The sequence below is a fragment of the Lissotriton vulgaris genome, chromosome 9 (assembly GCF_964263255.1).
Source record: "Lissotriton vulgaris chromosome 9, aLisVul1.2, whole genome shotgun sequence".
NCBI lineage: Eukaryota > Metazoa > Chordata > Amphibia > Caudata > Salamandridae > Lissotriton > Lissotriton vulgaris.
Genome location: NC_141697.1, coordinates 325,985,394 through 326,011,102, shown reverse-complemented (window position 1 = coordinate 326,011,102; position 25,709 = coordinate 325,985,394). Strand labels below are relative to the sequence as shown.

The following is a 25,709-nucleotide window of genomic DNA, read 5'->3' as shown; positions in this document are numbered from 1 at the left end:
TTTATATCTAGATTTCTCAACTTTTCAAAATTACCATTTTAATTACTACTCACTTACATACTCATCTGATATTCCAAGTCTTGGTATTGAGACAACCACAAACTACGGGTTCTACATGATGAGCACCTGTGAGTGTAAGAGATGCTCTCAAACGTACATGATGTCCTGAAGACTCCCTGAGGGACCTTGCAGAAAGGAATAGTTATCATATTTTAGCTGGCAACTATTATGCACTGACAAACCATTTTCCCCCTCAGGGTTCTTTGGAAGAAACCGGTTAGGTCTGACCATTTTTAACAATATTTGTCCTGTTGCTGGCTTGACTTAAGAAGCTTATTTGATAAAAAGCACTTCTGGATGCCAGCAGAGAAAATGACAATTACACTGAGACTATCTTCGCTATAGTGTGCAATGATATCCTGACCAAATCTGAGCAAGGACAACTTCTTATGTTAAGTTTGTTGTGAGTATTTTATGGATGTACTCCTTTCGAAATGCCTGATGTAAGTGGCAAAGGGGTTGGAAAATACCTAGAAGTGGTGTTAAAGAAATTGTCTGTGGAAGAGAGGGTACAATGGCTATAGCCAAGCCATTTTACAACGTCTGAATTCCAGTTCTCTGTGGTCAGCATTGATACTCTCCAGTCTCACTCCACAATTTAACTCCAACACCTTTGGAAGCTACTGAGGCATGTACTTTTATTTCACTGGCACATTGATCTTGATCAGATTTATTTATATCTGCGATGCACTAGACCCTGTGGTGTCTTAGTGGATATGTATTTGTGGATTGAAACCTGATGCGTTCACCCACTGTCCACATCTCTGCCAAAAGCTCCTAATACGTGAAGAACTTGCTGACCATTGTCTACACCCCAAAGAGGGAGCTGTGGTGAAGAGTTTGTATTTCTGTGTCAGCTTAGGACAGGGATCCCCTTTGTACTGTCTGAATTACGTTAAATATTTTGGATTTTGGATTGTCCAATTACAATTGATTCGAGGAAACCACTCCATTGACTTGATTCTTCACTGTTAGAGACCTTTACAAACATCGGACACAAACTTGATCTGAATTCAACTAGAGCTGTATCTTAAGCTTACATACAAGAAGACAAACGGACGCCAACTATGGGCCACACCTTCCATCTTGGTCTTCCCAACATTGATTGATCTCCACATCAATTGTATAAGCCCTAAAGAAGTCCTCTTGTTGGGATGAATCGCGTCGGCTGTATGGTGCTTCAACTGTGGTTTTGAAATAAAGAATATCAAATTGAAGAATACTATCCTTCATGAATCTTTAATATTGAATACTAAATGTGGTGGTGCACCTTTGCTGTTATAGTTAATGGTGGTTAAAAGATACCTGGCTGGTGGGGTTTGCTCAAAAAAAGTTTTAATGGCCCCCGAGCTGGTACCGCTAAAAAGGTGCGTAGGGAGAATGAATCCACATCTCCTCTCTCTCCCCCTTTGTTATAAGTACACACTTAAAGGAGTCATGCACCTTGCACTAATCTAGGCAACCCGTGTGGTGATTTAGTGGTCTTTGATAACCTTAAAAACTCTCAAAGGCGTAGCTTGGAGAGCAGCCTTAAGGCTTACCTAAAATTAGTTTAAAGCAGCTTGTTGTATCACATTTAATCAATAATGTAGATTAGATAAGAAACAACCACACAGTGTTTATTAAAAATAAGTATATTTATTACACAACACAATCACTATCACTCGGTGTATCTCCTATCCAGAGATATCAAAAATACACATAAGAATACTTCAAAGAAATCAGATAGGTAGCAGTAATATGCACTGGTCTCCAGAGGGAGACCAAACCATATACTAAATAAGTGGCATGTGAACTGTAAAGGAGAAAAGGACTTGGGCCAAATGACTTAAAAGAGCTTGGGGAACTAGGAACCACCCAAGGTAAATACCCAGGAACCCCTAGGAGGCTGTGTGCAGAGTGGAAACACAGTTGCGTGTTCAATAAAGTCGCGCTTGTAGTTTTAAAGAAAAAGTACCCTTCCCAGAGGACGCCGAAGAAACCCTTTGGAGTACAGATGGTTGGAAAGCCATCCCACATGAAGATGCCCCAGGAACCAGGTAACCTGCACCAGGGGAGCTGGGGTCATAGGGGTGAAGTGCCGTTGGAACTTCTTGTAGACGACAATGGGTGACTCAGGAAGAAAGACCTCTGGAGAAGTCTGTGAATATGTCCGGTTAAATCCAAGGGTGGATTCTTGAAGAGGTTAACCTGTAAGCAGAGGGGACTGAGTCTATGCCACTCGGAGGTGACTAGGAGGAACGGAAGCACAATACCCACCCTTGTTAGGAAGTTCAGAAGAGTTCACGAGAACCTTCTGGCTGCACCTGTGGGGACAGGACCTATACATGAGATGTCCCACATCAGATGTCGGTGTCCAGGTGGTCGGTGTCTGGCGGGAGCACATACAAGCCTTGGTAGCCAAAACTGGCGTGGAAGACAAAAGATTCAATTGTTGGGACCAGCAAGGTCCCAGGGACTCACCATGTGCAGGAGAGTCAGAGCCGGCACTGAACAGCAGGGAAGACTACCATAGCAGAAGAAGACCTTCAAGGGGATCCACAGGCCAAAGGCTCAGAAGTCGCAAGAGAACCGCAGGCAGCTCACCAAAGATGAAGGTCGATGATGCACAGGATGCATAGGAGGTCGCTGTTCTTAGAGGGATGAGATGATGTGGGCTGGAGCTTCTTGTAGCCCAAAGATCTCTGGAGTTAAGCGCCAACAAGCCTTTCCAACTGCAAGTCGATGAGGTGAAGTGGAGTGTAGACCCAGCCACTCAGACGAGGGGCACTGTCCTCCAAATTGCTGGTAAGACGGGTCAGGACTCGTGGGAACCACAGATCCACCACCTGTGTGGCTGAGCCTCAGGAAGTCCATAGGACAGCAGGAGCATCAGACCAGTCAACTTCAATGCGGTGCCAGCAGATGCAAGGGAGTAACTCCTTCACTCCAAGGGATATTACTTCGGATGTCCTTGCAGAGCTACCCCTTGTCTATTTGAGACCGTAATTCTCTCCCAAAAATGTCTTACCTACCAGTGTGCAATGAATGTAGGGTCTGTTTCAAACAAATGGACTGTGAGAGATCCTCATTAGGATTAACTGTGGTGACTGGGGTCGGATCATGACTCCATGTCTTGCAATGAGTGTGCCTTTATGCACACTACAGCTATTAAGGAAAGGGAAGTGAAGCTTTATGACCTGAAGCACCAAAACCTCCATGCCGTGACTGATCAAGGTCGAAGTGAAGGTCCCGTTCCCACTCCTGATCTAATTTCCATTGTAGATATTTGTCCAAGAAATCCAAGATGAAGCTAAAGAAGTTCAATTGGGACTCGCCCTTTACTGACTCTCTTGATTTCCAGAGAAGGCGCAAAAGCATCAACGTACCTCTCGGTCAGTCAAGCTCATGAAGACAAATCTGTGAGCCGATTTTGACCCTTCGTTCTGTGGCAACCCGAGTTTCCAGGGCCAATATCAACTCCTTAACAAATAGAGCAGTTTTGTGAGGCCTTGCTTTGCCACTTTGGCATGTTACTGGCTTCATGTGGCACTCTTTTGGCGCCAAGAAACCGAGAGGTCTCCCAACTGGGCCCTCTACTGGCAGGGCTGTCCTCGGCAACAGTTGGGCCCTCTGAAACTGAGACTTCCATCATGGTGCGGCAACCCACGCCAGAGCACTTCACATCAAAACTGATGCATACAACACTGGATGATGATTCACTATCCATTGTGTTGTCAAATGTTGAGTCGTTGCCGCTTTGACCAAGGTTGCACTCTGATCATTCCGGCCTGCAGCCTTTGACCAACATTTCTAGTTCTGGCACAATGTCCTTGTCCCATTGACAGGTTTATCTTCTCCATACTTTGGTTTCCACTGATTCTGATAATGACGCATATGACGCTGGGACAAGTTTGCCCAGCCATATACTGAGGACAGCTGATATGAGGACCTTTAGGATGCCAGTGGATTTGACACCTCACCAGACACTGACCTGGTCCTTCCTCCCGGACTTGCAACAGAAGAGAGTGCTCCTTCGCAGTGGTCATGCGAAGGGCAGCTCATGTATCTGACCTAGGTTTGCCCACTATGGAAGTCATGACCAACATACTAAGGTTCGGGGCAAATTACATTTGAACTCCTGCTTCCATTTAACAAATCCCTCACAGATCTCCTTTCTGGGAGGTGGGTGAAACCCTGCTCTGGTCCCCAGTTAATCAACAGATTGTGAAGCACCATTGCCCTGTCCTAGGTGGTCTGGAATTTTACTCAGTATCCCCTCCAGAGAACCTTGTTATGCGGGTGTACACCATACATCTTGTTACATCATGTGATACCCAGACACACTGGTTTTGAGAACCTGAGCCTCCTTTCTTACAGAAGGGGTGATTCCTTTTTATGTTTGAGCAAAACATCATCCTCCAAACATTCTTTGCTCCACCTCAGGTCTCTAAAGAGGAGGAGAGACTGTAACGCTTGGATACGAAAAGAGCCCTTAGTTTTTACATTGAACATACAAGAGACCCCTGTGTGGACAAATAGGGCCATATGTATCATCAACTTGATTTGCGATTCTGAAATAGCGATTTTTTAGAAATCACTATTTCAGAATCGGAAATTGGGACGTATGTACAAATTCAAATTTTTTTGCGAATTCTGAGTATTCCTTAATTGCGATTAGCAAATTGCGAATCACAATTAAGTAATACTTTCCCATTCATTTTTATGGGCCAGGAGGCCCATAGGAATGAATGGGAAGTTATTCCTAATTTGCGATTCGCAATTTGAGAATCGCAAATTGAGAATATTTTCAATGGTGCAGGGGTGTCCAAAGGACACCCTGTTGCACCCCTGAAATGAGCATAGGTGCACATGTAGCGCACATACATGCCCTAAGGGCATGTATGTGCGTCACATGGCACTTTGAAAATGCAAAAATGTGCATTTTTGAAGGAATTCGCAACTTGCCACCAACTTGAAGTTGGTGGTAATTTGCGATTCCTTAAGGACAATTTGCATTTTTGTTTGCTTCATACATTGCATGTAAGGAATCGCAAAATTTGCGATTCCTTGTTTTGCACCAGATTTTCCTTAATACATACCATTTAGCAAATTTGCATTCGCAAATGCAGAAATTCTGCGAATTTCGGCGTTTGCGAATTTGCTTGATACATATGGCCCTTAGTTCTTTATTGGATTCGCCAGATTAAAGAACAGCAAGGCAGTGCAGAAGACGACCATCTCTCATTGGATTGTACTCTGCATCAAAATCTGTTACACATTGGCTAGGAAGCAACCTCCAAAGGGATTGCGTGCATATTCCACCAGTCAAGGCTGCTACCACTGCATTTGCACACAATGCTTGTTATGGATATTTGCCAAGTGCTGGGTGGGCATCCATACGCTCATGAAGTATTACTGTCTGGCCAGCCAGGTCCATTGAGATGGGCATTTTTCCCACTCTGTCTTGTAGGACTTTTTGGTTTGAGCTAGTTCACAGACCCACCTCCTGGATGGTACTGCTTTAGGATCTGTTCAAAAGGTGAGGAATCAGTAATGAGAGATCTCTATCAGAAGAACAAGTTACTTACCTTCAATAACACCTTTTCTGGTAGAGGCTCTATCTAATCACAGATTCCTCATCGATCCTCCCGTTCTATCCATTCAGTGAATTTGAAAAATCTGCAGCTTGCTGTTACTACCTGTTGTTTTCTATCTCTACACGTTCCCTTGTAACCCACTGTACTTTTAATTATTGTTTTTCTTTCTTTATTTTTCTTTCTTTATTATCATTATTCTATTTTTTTATTAATCACATACAATACAATCTTGTTGCCTGCACTGTTACACTGGTCAGTCACATTGTGATTTAGCATAGACAGTACATAGCCCTATCATAGACGCAGGTAAGCAGCTAAATCCAATCTTAAAAGCACGACTTCTGCCAATGACCAAATAGGGAACCTAATGTGTCTTCTAGCTTTCTTTCATCAGCTGCTATTTAAATCATACATGCATCTTTGAAGTGCATATCTTATGTTCCAGTGCAGTCCCATTCATTACATCAAGTCCAACCTTGATAGTTGTGTTAGTGGAATACCATGGACATTGTGCATGCAATAAGTGGTCCACACGAAATGGATCAAAAAATAGACGATGTGAGTGAATAAAAGGGTGATCTTTTAATATGGGGTGCTTCATCGCTTGTGCTGAGTTTCCATATGTTGTGCACTTACCAGGATACTGCAGCCCATGGCTAATGGGCTTGTGGACCATAGAACTATCCTGGCCTTCAGTATGTTTGAGAAAATCTAAGTTAATTGACCTCTATTTGTTCTTTTGGAACTTTAAATTTTAGGTCCAAAATAAAGAGGGGATGTTGACTACTGGCTAAGTCATCCTGAATGGAATAAGGAGGAGATGCACATTCTAGTCCTTGTGAACTGTAGTTAAACTTCTGCCTCAGTTTAGTTTCATTGAATGGGAACATTTTGGGGCCCTTAATAAAATACCCAACTGGTTTTTGCGAAGAGTACTAAAGCATTGACTTTAGAGGGGTTAGAGAGATAGCACAGTGGATTCCTAGAAAACATTGTGAGCAGTCTCGGTGAGCAAAAGTGTACCTAATAAAACGTTTTTATTGGGTTATAGATGCAAATATTGCCCGTGGTGGCCAGTAGTGCACTTGCCTTGGTATGACTAAAGAGCTGCCTCCCTGTCCTCCTGAATCTCCAGTTCTACTTCAAGCGTGTGATGGGATATTTGCCACATGACTTATCAGTTTGCACTACATACATTTTTGTGCCTTTCTCACATAGCCTTCTTCTCCTGCAGAGACATGACGGAAGTGGTCCATATAAAAGACCGGAAAGAGGCGATCCACGAGCTGAAATATTCACCAGATGGCGCCTTCCTCGCTGTCGGCTCCAACGAAAGCACTGTCGATATTTATGGGGTTGTCCAGAGGTACAAAAAGGTTGGAGAGTGCCTGGGCTCCCTGACCTTCATCACTCACATGGATTGGTCATCAGACAGTAAATTTTTACAGACCAATGATGGCAGTGGAAAAAGAATGTTTTACAGAATGCCAGGTAAAGTAAGATAGTCTTCTGATGCTGTGACTTACACATGTTTGGATAACAAATTAAAGTTCTCAACGTTTATGGGGGATTTGTTGATGGAAAAGTAAATCACTTAAAACAAATAAAACGTACAACACTAATGAACCAATTTAATTAACTGAGCTACAATTGAATTCCATGTGTTTGGCTTTATTAGATTCCTTGTATTTGAAGGACCCTGATTTTCCTTTACGGTTTTTTTGCCATATTGCATTTTGTAACAAGATTCCCAGTAATATTTCCTCACATTCGCACTGAGAGTTTTAATGTTGTTTTAAATGTTTTTTTAAATGTTATTTAGTATTTTTTCATGGTTTTTACATTTTTTTATATGTTTATTTAATTTCTCGTTTTTAGTATTGTTTGCACAATAGAGCAGTGCTCTCCATTTTTCCTAGTTATTTATTCCCTTGTAGTTCCCCTTCTCCTCCCCTGGTTGCAGGAATCCTCCCAAAAGTTCCCAGGACTCATTAGAGGAGATCCGTACTGGTCTGATATCCGCGTCCGTTTGTCACTTCTCACCTCAGCTATTTAATCCCAGCAGAGCGCATACGTGCAGTTGATTTATCAAACATAAATGCCTATCTAGGTTCTTACATACCAAGAGTGTGCCCCAGAGCTATTACTCTCCAAGTTTAGACAGCTTTGTACACTGTAGAACCAAAGTGCAGCTTAACTCAGCTCATCCAGTGCTTACTCTTCTTCCTATGCCCCTGTTTACCAGCTCCCCATTATTGCTTCTCAGAATTGTCAGAAGACCAGGCTGATATGTGTTGGTTATTTTTTGGTAATAGTTTTGTTGAAGGGATTTTGGTTAATGCAATTAATACCTGTGAAGGATTTGAGGGACAATGTACTGTTCATCTACTACTAGTGAAAGGGAATACTTAGTAGTTCAGTGTTACATTTCCTCTAACACTATTATCTATTTTGCTCTTCGCTGCCCCCCAATTTACTTTCTTTCAACAAGGTGATTGTAGATGGGTACTTTAACTTAGGGGTGTAAGAACACTCAGTGCCCGGATTATTTGAGGCATATGCTAGAATGTGTTATCACAACCAGATATGCTCCCAATGTAGTCCATCTGCTTCTAGCAGGCACAATTTGCTGCTAAAAAATTACCTGCATGGAGGAAAAACATGCAGGAATCGCTGCAGAAGCACAAATTCTGCTGTTATTTTCCAATTTTCAGTGGCAAATGTGGAATGTATTGATATTACCCCATCCAGTAATTTCAGATCTATGCATTACTTCCAGGTGCAGGAATATTGACATGATGCCTACATTCCTTGGAATCAGCCTCTAAGTGCTTGTTGTTTAGACCTCAGGTAGCTAAAAGTAGAAAGGGGTCTCAGTGTCCTGTCACAGGTCAGGCCACTATAGTCCCAGCATATTGGGCCCGTTAAGTAGTACTTCAGTAGTACTACTTTATGTACTACAAAATGTAATTTACAAACATATGGGCTGAGATCTCCCCATCCACCTCTCCTATCCGTAACTCTCGATAAATGTCACTTACCCTTACATATGGGGGGGTGGGATTTTTGATCTCTTATCTGATCACTCTTGATCTAAATCCCTGCTCAGGTCGACTGAATCTTTGTTGCCTGTCATTGAGTAAAACAGGTAATCCACTACTAGGTTAATCAAACCAATAATTGCACGACTCTGAAGAACCTCTTACCACGGATCAGTTTTAAAGTTTATTGTAAAGCCAAAGTTAGCTGAAGGTATAAACATCTCAATATCAGGTTCAAAAGGTATACTGGCATCAACAGAAACATGAATTCTCTGAAAGATCTTAAACGACAGAAAAATACCACCAACGCTAATTCAAGGATCAATAGATTTGCCAATATAGACACAAGCTGAAGCTTGCGAGACATTTACAGAATGAAGAAAATATCAGGTTAGACTGTCCCTACACTAGACTAGGTGACATCTCTACTCAGCAGAGTCTTAACCTAAAAAGGTGTCAGCTGTGGTGACTTCCAAAAAAGTTCACGCACTTCTCTTAGTCTTAGATGAAAACCTATGCATAACAGTCATGCCCTCTCTGCCTACCCATCCGCTCTCTTAGGGTCCTCAGGCCATCTGCTCTAACTCCACCCCAGGGTGCTGTCCCTAATACAAAATCACAATCGAAATTTGGAACGCCCCTCTGAAACGCCCCTCACGTGGTTCCAGTTCTGGTTTCTTCCATGATGGCTCTCCTCTGGGCCTCTCGTTAGTGTTGACCTTGCTTCCCAGGCTCTTTCTCCAGCTCGCCGGTACCCCCCAGAACATTCCAATACACTCCTCCAGGCCTGTGCCTGGCTCCCCGGACAGAGCTCTATTCATCACCCTCTTGATTGGAACCCCCTCGCACCTGCAAACAGACACCCATGAATAGGGCCCCAAATTTCACTCTCTGGTTATCTATCTCCGGCCATAAACTTTACAAAGGAATGACAATTTATGCTCTAACGAGACTCGATTCTAACTAACACGTGCAGATCAAAGAAGCCACTTTATCTTTCCAGGCCTACCAAATTATCTAGCAAGCGGCCTGTACTTCATGAACCCTTATTTCTAAAACTAAAACAATTCTCGTTAATACACTCTGATTATATAAAACACTTCTATAAAACACGAATATATAAACACTTCTATAAAACATGATTCTTTAACATGTGGGCATCAATTATTGAATAATGGTAAATCCATGACATGTCAAAATGTAAGTACACGTTGTCGATTTTCATACATTGCCATGAGGCCTGCACATTTCTACGTTTTGCAGCCATACATTCTCTTCAGTGGCAGCTACATAACATGGACTCTGATTAACACTTCTAATCAATTTTAACAATTACACTCGTTTCTACATTAGTCTCACACTCTATATGATTCTCTATATTAACTAAACATTCATATGCATATGTTACTATATATTTTCAACACTTCTAGATATTTTAATTTGATTTGTGCGTCTAGGTTGTACATATGGTGCACTTATACGTTTTCTCAGTTCTGCGCTCTCTCGGTTCCCCCCTTTGATGACCTCTAGGGGTCATCACCATTAATACATCGATCTTGGCTCATCAAACAGAACTTATTGCGAGGTTCCCTCTCTTTATCGTTTCCAGAGCCCTCAGACTCCTGTATTGATTATCTTGCATAGCAGATAATCTCTGTTCCTGTTCTCTCATGGATCTTTGCAACCTGTTTGCTCTGTACCATTGATACAGCCTCACTAACCCCCACAATATGAGTATGCAAATTATTATTATGAGGATAGGCTTCAATATGTACCAAACAAAACTCCTCCCTATGTTGGCAAACCAACCTCCAACTTTACCCATTCCATGATCCACTTTTTCCCACGCATTTATCTTTGTCAGATCTTCAATTTCTTGATGTATCTCAGTTATATTTTGTATACCTTTCTCAAGCGGTTTTGAATTGTCTGGAATGTAAGTGCAACATTCCTGGACCTTCAAAGCCTTACAGTCTCTGCCCTCTTTGGCTAACAGAACGTCTAAAGCAAGACGGTTCTGAAGAACCATTGCCTTATCGATTGCATCTCTCCTTCCACCAACATAAGTGATCTTGCAGTACTTGCAGACAATCTGTCTACAACTGTAGCCAGTCTCCTGATCTTGACATCATTAAGTATCAATCCTAAAAGAGGGAACATAGCGCCAAATACATCTCCAACTACCTCAGCATCGCCTACGTCTCTTCTCCCCCTTGCTGAAGCTTTTCCCTCTATGATCTTTAAGTCTTTGGCATGATATATTTTGGGGAAGACAATTGCCAAATAACATGAACCGTACCAGTTGTCAGGTAGCTTCACGTGGGCATTTCTTCCACATGCAAAATATACATTAGGAATCACTTGCATTCCCTTTAAGAAATCCTTCGTGTAGTATTCTAATCGAAAAGCATGTTCACAACTGACTTCACCTACAAACACATTCTCATAGTAAGTTTTACTTCTGTGTAGGCATAACCTTCCTTTCTGTGTTCGATCTAAAGCTATTGGACCATTACTACCCTTCCTTTTGTGTGCCTTCTCCTCCTCGGTCCAATCTGTTTTCCACTGTCCTGACATTTTCAGAATCTTTTGCCTTCTGTAACGGTCATCAACTTGCCCTATAAATTTCTTCTCAATCTCTGACACTTTGCTAGTTAGATTGTTTCTACGTGCATATGAAGTATCTAGTGTATCCCAAGGAATGAAGAATTTCGCCAATCTATCTTCCTTCTTGTAATAGTCCCATTTGTTCATCTGTTTGTAGTTCGGGACTTCTGGTAACACTGAGTCATAATTTGAAAAGTAATATTCAAAACTATCTCGTCCGTAAAATATGCTAAGCAATAAACTACATGTAATACCATAAGTCAATGGAAGATGATGGTATCTAATGCCCTCATCTACAGAAGCAGGCAATTGCATGCAGACATAGCAATCCTTGGCCTCCATGACATCAATGTATTCATATAACAGTTTGGCATAAGCATTGGTTTTAAAGTTGCCCTGCGACTCGTCTACATGTAACCTACGGGCCTCTGCTGCCAGCAACGCTTTCTCTTGAATTGCATTGTCCTCCTTTTTACCAGTAGCAGCAGGTTTCGATGTCACCACAGACTTTGCATCCGTTGCTTTTGTTACACTCGCATGTCCCACTATGTATGATACGGTAACTACTATAACTATAAGAAGAATTACTCCCGCTAATAGTGTGCTTACTATGCATTTTGCCTTGCGGTTCGGGTTACCGGCCTCCATGTTCTCAAATAGTATTGTTACTTCTGAAAAGTCTCTTTTCTTTTATTTCTTCAATCAGTTCTCTTTGCTTACTCAGTCAGTTTCTTACTTGGAAGCTGATAAACCCCTTTTGCAAACATAGTCTTTATTTTTAACAACAGACAACCCTAGCCCTTCTCCGTCAACTAGATGAAACGTCCCTAAGTTTTCTCTTCTTCCACTAGGCGCTAGGTTATCTTCTCATTCTGGCTTATTTACAAAGTCTTTAGGTATCTACGATGATTCGTGTTCCAGCGGCTCTGATAGCATATTCCAACAATTCTAAACGAAGGATGGTTTCCTCTTGTTCTGGTACTGGATGACCCAAGGTCGGAAATTCCAACCTGTTCAGTACCAGGTCCTTAATCCTGCTCAAATACGGAGGGATGGGGAGAGTGAATGTTAGCAACCCTTCAGTCTCGACTACAGGTGCCAACAGCCTCACTTCCACCGTTATGATTGGTTCCAGGCTGATCACCTTCACTTCCCTCACCCTCCCGGATCTCTGTCCCCAAGACATCTGCTGCCAGATAGGTCCACTCAGGAGTAGCGTATCTTCTGCAGGGCACACGCACCCTCCTAGACCTTCTTAGACTCTCTGCTTCTGAGTCCGATGCAGCTTCGTCCAAGTCTGAGTCTTCGGATATCGGAGCGAGGGTACTCTCTGAAGCTGATCTTAGGCTTGGCCTTCTCCTTCTCTCCGTCCAGCAAGCCTCTCCACGCCTTTCCCTCCTGTTCCTGGTCCTTGCACTTGACTCTTGATCACTTACAGCTTGATCAGTGTCTGTTTCGTATTCACAGCTATTTTCCCCTTCTGTGGCAACGTCAGTTTCGCTGGTGTACTGTCCGTCTTCGGCTTGGTCAGACACACTCCCAGCTTCCTCTGGCACCCCCACAGCTTGGCTGGTCCCCTCTGTGGCTTCTCCGTTCACAACTGGATTCTCATCCGAGAGAGGAGCTGTTTCTTCCAGGGGTGCTGGAACTCTCCGAGTATGCGAGGCGTGTATCCAGTTGGGCAGACCTCCACACTTGACTGCAGTGTTTGTTACCAGTATGACCTGGTAGGGTCCACGCCAGCGCACGTCTAAGCAATTCTTCCTGACGTGCTTCTTCACCACGACCCAATCCCCAGGGCACAGGTCGTGGCACAAGTCTTGAGACGATGGAATTTCCGCAGCCTGCACCTGAAGAGACACAGAATGAATGGCGTCAGATAGTCCCTTGCAATAGTCCAGGATCAGATCATCTGTGATATTTAACAGTGCGGCAGTAGGAACTGATGGCAGTCTCATTGCCCTCCCCATTAGTACTTTGTGCGGGGAGAGTCCTGTCCTTCTGTCTGGTGTACTACGTATGCTCATCAGGACTAGTGGCAAGGCATTGGGCCAACTTAAGGATGTTGAAGAACAAACTTTAGCAATCCGGGATTTTATTGTGCCATTGATCTGTTCCACAATTCCCGAAGCTTCTGGTCGATAGCTATAGTGCAACTTCTGGTCTATATCCAGAGCTGAGCAAAGCATTTTCACAATTTCGCTGTTGAAATGTGTTCCCCTATCTGATTCCAAAGAGGTCGACACCCCGAACCGCGGTATTAACTCCCTAAGCAATAACTTTGCTACTGTGAGTGTGTCACACCTGCGTGTAGGGTAAGCTTCGACCCATCTAGAAAATATGCAAACAACCACCAAAACGTATCAAAGGCGATTGCATCTTGGCATTTCAATGAAATCCAACTGCATCCTATTGAAAGGGCCACCGAACCTTCCAATGTGACTCAGTGTAACTGGTGTTCTTTTCCCTATATTCAAATGCTGACAGGTGATGCATCGTTGGCACACTGCTTCTGCAGCCACTCTAAACTTAGGGTTATACCACGTTTGTCTGAATACCCTCAACATAGCTTCTCTACCTAGATGTGCTGGACTGTGTATTCTCCTTGCCATTGGACTAATTCATTTGGCAGTACTGCTCTCCCATCTGCGGAAACCCAAAAACCCATTTCACTTTTCACACAACCTGCAGTTTCCCATGTCTGTTTCTCAATGTCTGGTGCCTTTTCTTGCATGCCTTTTAACTCATCCCAAGTGTCTACAGTCTCTAGTACCATAGTTAATTCTGTCCTTTCCTGTATCCCACTCACTTCCACCTCTGTGAAGGAATATCCTTGCTCTGCACAGTAGCGTGCAACTTCATCGGCATACCTATTACCTTGTGACACAAAATCCATATTTTTGGTATGAGCTGTACATTTAACGACGGCAATTGCTGCCGGACCTTGTAATGCTTCCAACAATAGACGTACAAATTCCCCATTTCGGATTGGTGAGCCTGAAGAAGTCATGTAACCTCTTTGAGACCACAATTGCCCGTAGTCGTGAACTACCCCGAAACCCTATTGGCTATCGGTGTAAATGGTGACTCGATTTTTTGCTACCTGCTAAACAGGCACGTGTCAATGCAATGATTTCAGCTACCTGAGCGGAGTGTACTCCTTCCAGGCAAGCGGCTTCCACAACTCCTGTAATGGTGCAAACAGCATAAGCTGCTCTCAACTGACCAACATCGTCCCTTACACATGAGCCATCAACAAAGAAAATTTCATCGGGGTCAGTCAGTGGCTCATCCACGATATCTGGTCTTGGTTTGGTGCATAGTTCAGTTACATCAAGGCAATCGTGATCTTCACATCCATCATCTTCTATATTATTTGGAAGTGGCATCAAAGTGGCAGGATTCAAAACAGAGCATCTCTTAAGGGTCACGTTCTCTGCAGCAAGAATGACTTGCTCATAGCGCGTGAGCCTACTATTCGTCAGATGCTGTGTCTTGGTCCTGGTCATTAACAGTTCAACAGAATGCGGTACATACACCACTAACTGGTGCCCCATAACGATATTTTCTCACCTCTCGATGCTGACACCCGTTGCAGCAACGGATTTGAGACATCCGAGCAACGCTGCGGCTACTGGGTCTAATGTAGCCGAGAAGTATGCAACTGGTCTACGGGCATTTCCATGGATTTGGACCAAAACTGACAAGGCACAACCTTCTCTTTCACAGCAGTACAGTAAGAATGGCTTTTCGTAATCCGGAATTCCTAGAGCAGGGGCACGACATAAGTCCTCCCTCAACTGCAGGAATGCCATCAAACAATCTTTGTCCCATGGTACCGGATCACTCACCTCTTTGTGCGTCAGTTTTTGCAACGGTTTTGCTTTCAGTGAAAAGTTAGCTATCCACTGTCGGCAATAACCAACCATTCCTAAAAACATCCTGACTTCTCTCTGTGTCGTGGGCGGATTCATTTTCATGATCGCCTCTATCCTGTCTGGTGACACCTTCCGCTTCCCTTTTTCAATTCGATGACCCAAATACTGCACTTCTGTCAGACAATACTGTAACTTGCTAGGGGACACCTTGTGCCCGTTCTCAGGTAGGTGATTCAGTAAGGTGATGGTGTCTATTTTGCAATCTTCCTCAGTTTCTGATGCAACAAGTAGGTCGTCTATGTACTGGACTAGAACCGAGTTCCATGGCAGTACTAGACTCTCAAGATTTTTCTTCAGCAGCTGGTTAAAGATCGATGGGCTTTCTGTATACCCCTGTGGGATACGACACCATGTTAATAGGCGATTTTCTATTTTAAAAGCGAAAAGAAATTGTCTCTCCTCATCTAATGGGATCGAGAAGAAGGCTTGGCAAAGATCTATCACTGTGAACCACTCAGCTTGGAATGGTATCTGAAATAATATCACTGATGGATTCGGTACCACTGGACAACATGAAACAACTATGTTATTAATCTTTCGAAGGCCCTGCACTATTCTGAATTTACCACTAGGTTTCTGCAAACCCATAATCGGGGAGTTACATGGACTACCCACGATTTCTTTCAGTATTCCCTGCTTAATCATGAATTCGATCACGGGTTTTATCCCTGCAATCATCTCCGGGGTCAATTTGTATTGTGGCGTTCTTGGATATTCGACATTTGGTTTTACCATGATTTTCACTGGTTCTACCCCTTTGATCAATTCTATCTCTTCCCCAGTGAAATCCCACACTTCAGATGACACCGCACCTCTCAAGTCCCATGGAAGCTCCTCCACCGTCAAGGTAGGATACAGCTCCACGCATACCTGTGAGTTTGCAACCTTAAAATCAGCATCATCATCGTTAGTCTGCACTTCCACTCCTAGAGGTGTGCAATATATAGTACAATTTAGTTTGCATAACAAGTCTCTTCCCAACAGACACACAGGGCTGGAGTCACAGACCACAAACTGATGCTCGTCACTGTATTTCCCTATTTTCACTGATACTGGCTCAGTCAAAGAACTGGTAATTCTTCTGTTTGCGACTCCTACCACTTGAATGGTTTCCCCTGACATGGGCAAATCCGGGACTACTGCTGATCTTATAGTGGATCGAGTGGCTCCTGTGTCTACCAGGAAGGTTGTAGGACGCCCTGCAACTTCAGCCTCTACATACGGTCCCCTTTGGTCCACCTCCAGGACTGCCCCGAGGGTACAGTCCTCCATATTACTCACACGCTGTCCAGTCAATGGATAAACGTAATAGCATTCCTCTCCTCCTACAAAAAGTGGCATTTGTCTATAGGTTTTTCCTCCTGTCGCTATTCTGGGTGGTTGAGGGAACTGGGCTCGAGGAGCTGGGGTCCCCCCTTTGACCACCTTTCCATTTTGCATCGCTGTCCCCTTTACCAGACTGCTCTGATCCTCTTCCTCCGGTCCTAGTTCTCCAATCTCAATATTATAGGGACACTCGCGTTTCCAATGCCCCACCTCGTTACATTGGTGACATCTAGTCGTCTTTTTCAATGTCGCAATGTCTAACCTAGGTCTCGGATTAGAATTTTCCTCATTGCTTTTATTCTGGTTATTTTGTCTCCGACCCATGGTTCCTGTTCCATGTTGCTGTTGTCCACCCTTTCCAGCCGACTGCATCTGCACCATCATCAGCTTCTCCTTAAGCTTCTTTGCTTTGGAATCTATCTCATCACTGCAATACCTTGCATATCTCAAAATCTCATCTAATGGTTTGTTTTGCCAACAAATTAAATGTTGCTGAGTCATCAAACAAATATCAGGTCTCAATCCCAAGACAAATTTCGATACGAACTGTCCTATGTCTTTTGGATCCATTACATCTAATCCGCTGTATTGTTTGAACGCTTTCAGCAATCTTTCATAATATTCATGAACTGTCTCTTTAGGTTCCTGCCTGGTCCGATCTATTTTGACCCAATCTATATCCTGCAATGGCACTTTCTCTTTCAGCCATGTCATTACCCTTTCGTACTTTTCCATAACTTTTGGAGATGGTCCGTTTGTATGAGTATCCCTCTCCGGTTCCGACGTGGGTCATTCAACACTAACCTTACATGCCGTCCACAAGTCCCCTGGTACTACGATGTAAAATAGGGTGTTCAGGTCGACCCACAGTACCTTAGAGATCTTTACGAACCTTTCTACCTGCTTGTACCACTCCACTGGATTCTCCCTCAGTTTAGGAAAGGAATTGGTAAATGCAGCTAAGTCTCCCCTACTCCAGGGTACGTGCACATAGCTCCCATTCGCGATTTCTCGCAAAGGGTATGCTTCCATTTTCTGTAGCCCTCCCTCCGGGGACATCCCTATTGTGCTCCGCCTGACGGTCCCTTTCTTGGACCACCTTTCTTCCCACTTATCCAGATCCCTCCATGTCCTTATCCCTGTTATCAGTTCTCTGATATGTGTTTTTAATCCTATTGTTCTCCTCTCTTCAAGGTCCTGATCTGAATAATGCAACCTATGATTACCCTGTAATGCCTTTGTTCTCGATAAGTCTACCATGTACTTGTCTGCTAATTCAGATAACTTCTCATGTACTGCTCTCGCCTTTCGGGTAATATCCTTTGCTATAAACAGTACCTCATCTTGCTCGTACATGTCAATCCTCTCCAAAGGCAACGTACCATCTATTATTTCATCTAGATCTGATTTTAAACTGGTCACATCAAGTCTTCTAGCTTTTATGTCAGCTCTCAATACATCATTCCTACAGGGTCCATTGACCTCTCTCCCGTCCCAGCTCCGAGTCCTACGCCTAGGCTCAGGTGAGTTATGCGGAGTCTTCCCATGTTCCCATCTTTCTAGGTCCCATGCCTTTCCGTCTTCTCTTGGTGTGTGGTGAAACAATGCTCTATTTCCCACCGTCTCGTACTGTCTATTCTGCTTGACTTCCCTAGACACATGGTAGGGCCCTTCACCGTTTCCCATGATTTCCCGGTTCCCTTGCTGTCTGGTGTCGCTCAGCACATGATAAGATCCCTCACAACTCCCCATGTTCCCGCGATCTCGTTCCTGTCCGTGATCGCTGGACACATGGCGAGACACCTCGTGGCTCTCCATGCTCCCGCGACTCCAGTGTGGCCTACTGTCGCCAGGTGCATGGTGAGTGCACTTAAAGTTATCCCTGTACTCCTGCGTTCTTCGATCTCCTTCGCTGTGAATGGGGAGAAGCACCCCTCCACATCCTGTATTTCTATCTTCCTGCACTCGTCTGCTTCCACCACTGATATGGTGGGTATCTCCTTTACCTTCCTGACTCTTCCCGTCCCACTCTGGACCGCTTTCGCCAGCCCCGCAGTGAGACAAGGTTCTGCTGTCTTGGCTTCCCCATTCGGCTTCCGCTCCCATCTTGTTATTCTGAATCTCTAAGGCAGCATCCCATTCCTTCAAATACTCCCTTAACTCTTTAAAGGATTTCGGTCGTGGTCCCCTTAGATCCGTCAGCCCTCTCTGACCCTCTTGGTCTATTATGGGATCCCCTGTTTGGTTTAACGGAGTGCTCCAATCTCTTGGACCTGACAACTGCCTTTGGGAATTAATCATGTTGTTCCTATTCTCCATTTCTGCTCTCTCCCTGTCTAATCGCACCTGTTCCTCCTCTCGTGCTCTCTCTGGGTTGTAAATCGATACTACAGGACCTATAGTAACAGGTACTTGGAGAGCGTCCGGCAGTTGGTAGGACTTGGCACGCTCTGCTTCTGTCACCTTTTGTACCACAAACCTTCCGACCACTGTCTGTACTGGACTAGGCTGAGGTATTTCCTCACCTTTGATGGGTTCCCAATCTGTTATAGGGAGTGGTCTATATTCCCCTTTGCCAGCTCCATCCCCCTTTTGGAGCTCGGCACCTTCCATCTCTCTACGGGGGTGGTCTATCCAGTAATAACCTATTTATCAAGCTGTCCTCTGTGTCACTCTCCTCGTCCTCCACTAGTGGTTTCTTTTCTCCTGTGACTTCTATTACTAGGTACAGTTTATCTACTTCGATTCTCTGTATTCTCCACCTTTTTGCTTCTTCATCCCATTTAGCATCCTGCACTGCTCTTACCGATCGTTTTACTCTTTCCTGACGCCTGTTCAAGCTCCGTTTGTACGCCGCCCTAAACCATGCATTAAGGGCTTCAAACTGTGTTGGTCTGGGTAGAGGTCTCGTCGCGAGCATTACTGCTTTCAACTGGTTCAATGCTTCTAACTTAAACGTTCCGTATTTCGGGAACGCCAATTCCTCGTTCCCTTCTGTCCTTTTACTCCACTCGGAGATCCACAGTATAGTATGCAACCCAACATTCGTAGCCATGTAATGAGCTGGTGTACCCTCCGGCGGGGCCTCTTCCCCGTCTACCGCTTCTCTATCGTCTCTCTTAAAGGCCGCTCTCAAGCGCCTAAAGCATTTCATGATCACTTCACAATTTTCCTACTTCGTTACGTTTGTTTACTTCCTGATGACAATCCACCAATCCTAGCGCGGTTCTTGCTAGCTGACCTATCACAGCGCGGCTCTTGACAACCGGCCTATCCCAGCGCGGTCTTACACCAATCGGCCTATCACAGCGCGGTCTTACACCAACCGGCCTATCACAGCGCGGTCTTACACCAACCGGCCTATCACAGCGCGGCTCTCTCTGACGTCACTCGTCTCCCTTTCGCAGCAGTTCCCCTCCTTTCTCAGCTCGTATCCCGGTCATGCATGCGTCCCATTCATACTCCGAAAAATGATTACTTCCGACCAAGCGATCTCTTTCCTTGACTGTACGCCCACAGTCTAACTGTAATTGTCACCTCAACTGGCGAAACGTCTTCCGTAAAACGTTCAGACGATCGCCTTAACTGATAGGTTACTTACACACAGTAAACGTCCGTCCAGCGTCCGTTACTCATACACTCACTCTTACATTCCCCCTATCACGGTCCTGCGGGCGATCAATAGTACCTCATGACCCCCTTCACAATGGTTGACAATTACTCTGGATGTCCGATACACCCGAACCACTTAAGCTCTTCTTTGAACTTAAGATTTTCACCAGGTTGCGCGCGCTCACAACCGTCTCACAATCACACTACAGGCATTCAACTCCGCTTGACATTACAACACAGGTACAACACAAAACACCGCAATCTGACAACGCATGACCCTTTATACTCACTCTCGACCGTCTCTGCTGCTTTTCTCTCTCGCACCGTCAGCACCTTCTTCGGCAGGCGATTCTTCTGCTGGTCATCTCTCGATCTCTAGGGGCCTCGGGGTAATCTTAACCTAGTCTAGATCACCTTCCTCAAGAAGGCAACCATCCTCTGCTACCAACTGGGGGGGTGGGATTTTTTATCTCTTATCTGATCACTCTTGATCTAAATCCCTGCTCAGGTCGACTGAATCTTTGTTGCCTGTCATTGAGTAAAACAGGTAATCCACTACTAGGTTAATCAAACCAATAATTGCACGACTCTGAAGAACCACTTACCACGGATCAGTTTTAAAGTTTATTGTAAAGCCAAAGTTAGCTGAAGGTATAAACATCTCAATATCAGGTTCAAAAGGTATACTGGCATCAACAGAAACATGAATTCTCTGAAAGATCTTAAACAACAGAAAAATACCACCAACGCTAATTCAAGGATCAATAGATTTGCCAATATAGACACAAGCTGAAGCTTGCGAGACATTTACAGAATGAAGAAAATATCAGGTTAGACTGTCCCTACACTAGACTAGGTGACATCCCTACTCAGCAGAGTCTTAACCTAAAAAGGTGTCAGCCGTGGTGACTTCCAAAAAAGTTCACGCACTTCTCTTAGTCTTAGATGAAAACCTACGCATAACAGTCATGCCCTCTCTGCCTACCCATCCGCTCTCTTAGGGTCCTCAGGCCATCTGCTCTAACTCCACCCCAGGGTGCTGTCCCTAATACAAAATCACAATCGAAATTTGGAACGCCCCTCTGAAACGCCCCTCACGTGGTTCCAGTTCTGGTTTCTTCCATGATGGCTCTCCTCTGGGCCTCTCGTTAGTGTTGACCTTGCTTCCCAGGCTCTTTCTCCAGCTCGCCGGTACCCCCCAGAACATTCCAATACACTCCTCCAGGCCTGTGCCTGGCTCCCCGGACAGAGCTCTATTCATCACCCTCTTGATTGGAACCCCCTCGCACCTGCAAACAGACGCCCATGAATAGGGCCCCAAATTCCACTCTCTGGTTATCTATCTCCGGCCATAAACTTTACAAAGGAATGACAATTTATGCTCTAACGAGACTCGATTCTAACTAACACGTGCAGATCAAAGAAGCCACTTTATCTTTCCAGGCCTACCAAATTATCTAGCAAGCGGCCTGTACTTCATGAACCCTTATTTCTAAAACTAAAACAATTCTCGTTAATACACTCTGATTATATAAAACACTTCTATAAAACACGAATATATAAACACTTCTATAAAACATGATTCTTTAACATTTGGGCATCAATTATTGAATAATTGTAAATCCATGACGTCAAAATGTAAGTACACGTTGTCGATTTTCATACATTGCCATGAGGCCTGCACATTTCTACGTTTTGCAGCCATACATTCTCTTCAGTGGCAGCTACATAACATGGACTCTGATTAACACTTCTAATCAATTTTAACAATTACACTTGTTTCTACATTAGTCTCACACTCTATATGATTCTCTATATTAACTAAACATTCATATGCATATGTGACTATATATTTTCAACACTTCTAGATATTTTAATTTGATTTGTGCGCCTAGGTTGTACATATGGTGCACTTATACGTTTTCTCAGTTTTGCGCTCTCTCAGTTACAAGTGACTCAGATTGACAATGCTGATGCTTGCTTATAGCAGTCTTCAATGACTGTCAAGATCTAAGTTGTATCTTCCACATTCCTGATGCAGTTTTCCTAGTGACCAAAAGGTTGAACTCAAATGCAGAAAACTGGTGACGTTTAAACATGGCTATGTTTTCTAGATGCAATGTTGTGCTTGGAGCAGGCCGAATAACAACTCTACCTACGGTGAAAACAAATTGCTCTTGTGGATAGATCAAACACAGCAAGGGAGGAAACCAGAATTAAGATCAAGGCAACTGAGATTTACACTGAAGCTATTCAATCTTGAGCAAGTATTCAGTCTTTGTGGAGTATTGTATACAATATAGTGTACATTGCTTTTTGTAGCTAGACCACAAAAAAAAATCTTTTAGCTGTGTGATGGGGTACATCCGTTTTGTTCAGGGTAACTTTGTGCGAATGCTTACAACTAAAGAATCTATTTGTTTATCAATGTATTGCTAGTCCATCCAAAGTGTTATGGGCCGAATATAGTGTATATTTAAAAACTGAAAACAGACGTTTACCATTTTAGGTCTTGCCTACACATCACGCGTGCTATGGTGCAAGACATATTGTGTACTATTCACAACACATGCACAACATGCCAAACGGCTATCATTGGGTTTCTGTAGTCACTCATTTGCAACCATTCTATTGCTTAGCTCTCGTAGGTTTTTCTCTGTTTCTGGTGTTAGCTCCTCACAGGAGCCTGGGCGAAGTAAGTGTTCGTCCTCGTCTTTATTCTTTCTAGTCTTTTTTGCTGTGCACTGTTTGTAAGTCGAGCTTGGGCATTCGCATGTGCTGCTCTGCGGGGCATGCTGAATTGTAGGATATACTTGAAGCCCCGTCTACTCTCCGCCCATATTTGTCATTGGCTTGTGTCATTGTCCTACGTGTATGCTGACTTTTGCTTTGTGAATAGGCTTTTCAGTCCCTCCTTAGTACTGCCTTGTTTTCATTTGTGACCTTCCATGAGAACACCCCCTTTTACATATGGCCGGGATGCCTTTCACCCCCTCCCAACACAATCCCCAAGGATGGGAAGACGGATGCAGTTCTGAACTTTTGGAAGGCGGGAGGGAGTTACCCTCCCGGCCGTATTTATTAAAATATGAAACAAAATTAAAACATTAAAATAACAGTTTCATATCATGTACAATTTTTCATTTATACATTACGTTGCAGTCACGTTTATTGGCTAACCTTAACAAATCTCTAATACAAAGGTTCTCCTAGCCGAGTCTAAACATCCTGCAAATGCATACTTTCTAAATAAAAATTGTACATCCTAACATTACGGGCCAACGGCAAGGTCGTAACCGGTGTCAGATCCCTACCACCAGAACTCCCCCCTCACGTGTGAGGGGCGGGCGCACAGAGGACTGTACCTCTGTGCCAACTTCCAATTTCCCTTGTCTTAGCGGGGGCCCCTTATTTAACTCGACGCCATCTTAATGGTCGTCCGAGAACTCGTGTGAGGTGTCTAGAAGGTAGCGTGGACCCCCCTCCCACCCCACACTGTTCATCACATCCGCCGTCGCAGATATCCTGGCCCCGGGAAATTCCTAGGAGGGGCATCAAGCCGCCTCCTCCCCTGGGAGGGGCCTATGACCGCCTTCCCTTCGGCGACCCCATACTTAGTGGGTGCCACCTCCCCGTGTGAGGGGCCAATGGCCGCCTCCCCCCGGGCGCTCCCATCCATAATGGGTGGCGCCCCTCCTCTAGGGATCTTGAAATTACTGCTCACCGATCATGACCTTACCGCCACAGGCCGGATAGTTGACCGGCTATCCGGACCCCCCACACTCCTACCAAAGGTCATGATTACACAAACCCTTTAACCATGCTACGAAGTCTCCTATGAGTAAGACATTCCCCTCCCGGGACAAATGAACCCCATCTTCGAGATACATATTATCCCCCCGAATACAACCATGCGGAATACAGTGCAACTGTTCTGAACGAAACAATCTACCCAGCTTGTTATTGACTTTCTTTACTGAATGATTCAAAGCTGACACAGAGAGGGCCCCTCGCCACACCTTCCTTGGAATCATGTGCGACCATGCTATCGTGCACCCCGGAACCCTCTTTGCCAGCCAGCTAACAGTGGATAGAACCCGCTCGAGGATTACTCGCCGACCGAGCGCCACCAAATCATTACCACCCAGATGCACTATGATTATAGACGGCGGTGACCTTGTCCACCCTAACAGACCCTCAACAAAACATTGAAACTGGTCAATACAGAGCCCGCCCCTTCCGTGGAAGGTCACCCTGTACCCGTATTCCCCAGCTGCGTGAATCATGTCACCTGCTTTGAATACGTCCGCGGCACGTCTCACGTATGAGTGGCCCACGACCCACACCACTCTGTCCTCAGCCGGTGGTCTTTGACCGCTGGTCCCCAGGTGTCGGGTCGACTGCACAGTCCGCCCCGCCTCGCAAGCTCGCGAAACTGTAAACCAAACAAAAGACAAGAAGCGTGAGTGCATGACATTAGCTTCACAACATGTGCAACCGCACATACCTTTTATAACAGTTCGAGGACCATCGCCCCAACTTTTTCACCATTTCCACACTCGGACCCCCGGCTGTAGCTTCTGTAGCAGCCCCTATCCTGAAGGAATGGGTCCCAAAATCGCTCGGGTCCAAGCCCGCTGCCGCGATTGCTAAAGTTAACACCCGCTGAAACTGAAACCTTGTCAGTGGGGTGGCGTCAATGTGTCTCAGCAAGCTTCCCCCCCATGCTACCGCCCTTTGCGCCAGATATTCCTCAACGCACTGCACCGGGCACATGGGGGACCCTCGCATGCGCTGGACCACAATACTGTCCCCCATCGCACCCTGATCGGTCTTAGACCTGGCGATTGTGATTACCATTGAATCACCCTTGATCTGGACGTGCTCCCGACACAGGCCTCCCCCCACATCCTTCTTATTTCTTGCCACCAGCTCGCTCACCCGCATAGCCCCATGGAATGCTAATGCGAAAGCGGCCCGGAATAGCACTGCTTCAGACTGGGAGGAACATGTCGCGGGGAGCACCGACATCAACAGGGACAATCTTTCTAGCCCAATTGGGCGCCTTTCGTCTACTCTACGACCCTCGAGGCGTTGCCACCCTCGCAGCGCCTTCTTCACCAAAAAGGACGATGTGGGGTCCCTGATGCCATACGCCTGCGCCATGAATGCAATGGCGGCCGGGTGCCTATTGGCCGTCGCTGCCGATCGGCCTTCCTTGTGGAGTGCTACTAAAAACTTCAGTACATACTCCTCCTGTCCCCACTTATCCCCTCTTGCAAGGCCCAAAAATGCACAATAGGAACGAAACGCTCCTTCGTATGCCTTCCATGTCCTTGGGGCTAAGCTGGCTCCCACGAGGTCCTGTAATCCGGGGCACCGAGTGACCAGAGAGTTTCGGGGAATGGTGCCGCCACTAGTTCCGCGGAAGGTAGATAACCCCTGAAGGCCTGCATGTGGGAACGAGAGAGTGCATCAGCCGCTTGGTTCAGTACCCCCGGCACGTGCCGTTCCCTAAATTGCACGTTCAGTCTCATGCACAGCAG

At 45.0% G+C, this 25,709-nt stretch overlaps 1 protein-coding gene across 1 annotated transcript in view; it reads left to right on the top strand.

Moving 5' to 3' along the window:
- EML5 (EMAP like 5) overlaps nucleotides 1–25,709 on the top strand; it is a 1,453,541-nt gene that overhangs the window by 603,271 nt on the left and 824,561 nt on the right. The window contains exon 9 of the mRNA XM_086936634.1: nucleotides 6,874–7,130. Within this exon, the coding sequence (XP_086792760.1) occupies nucleotides 6,874–7,130 (257 nt within the window). The remainder of the gene's footprint in view (nucleotides 1–6,873; nucleotides 7,131–25,709) is intronic.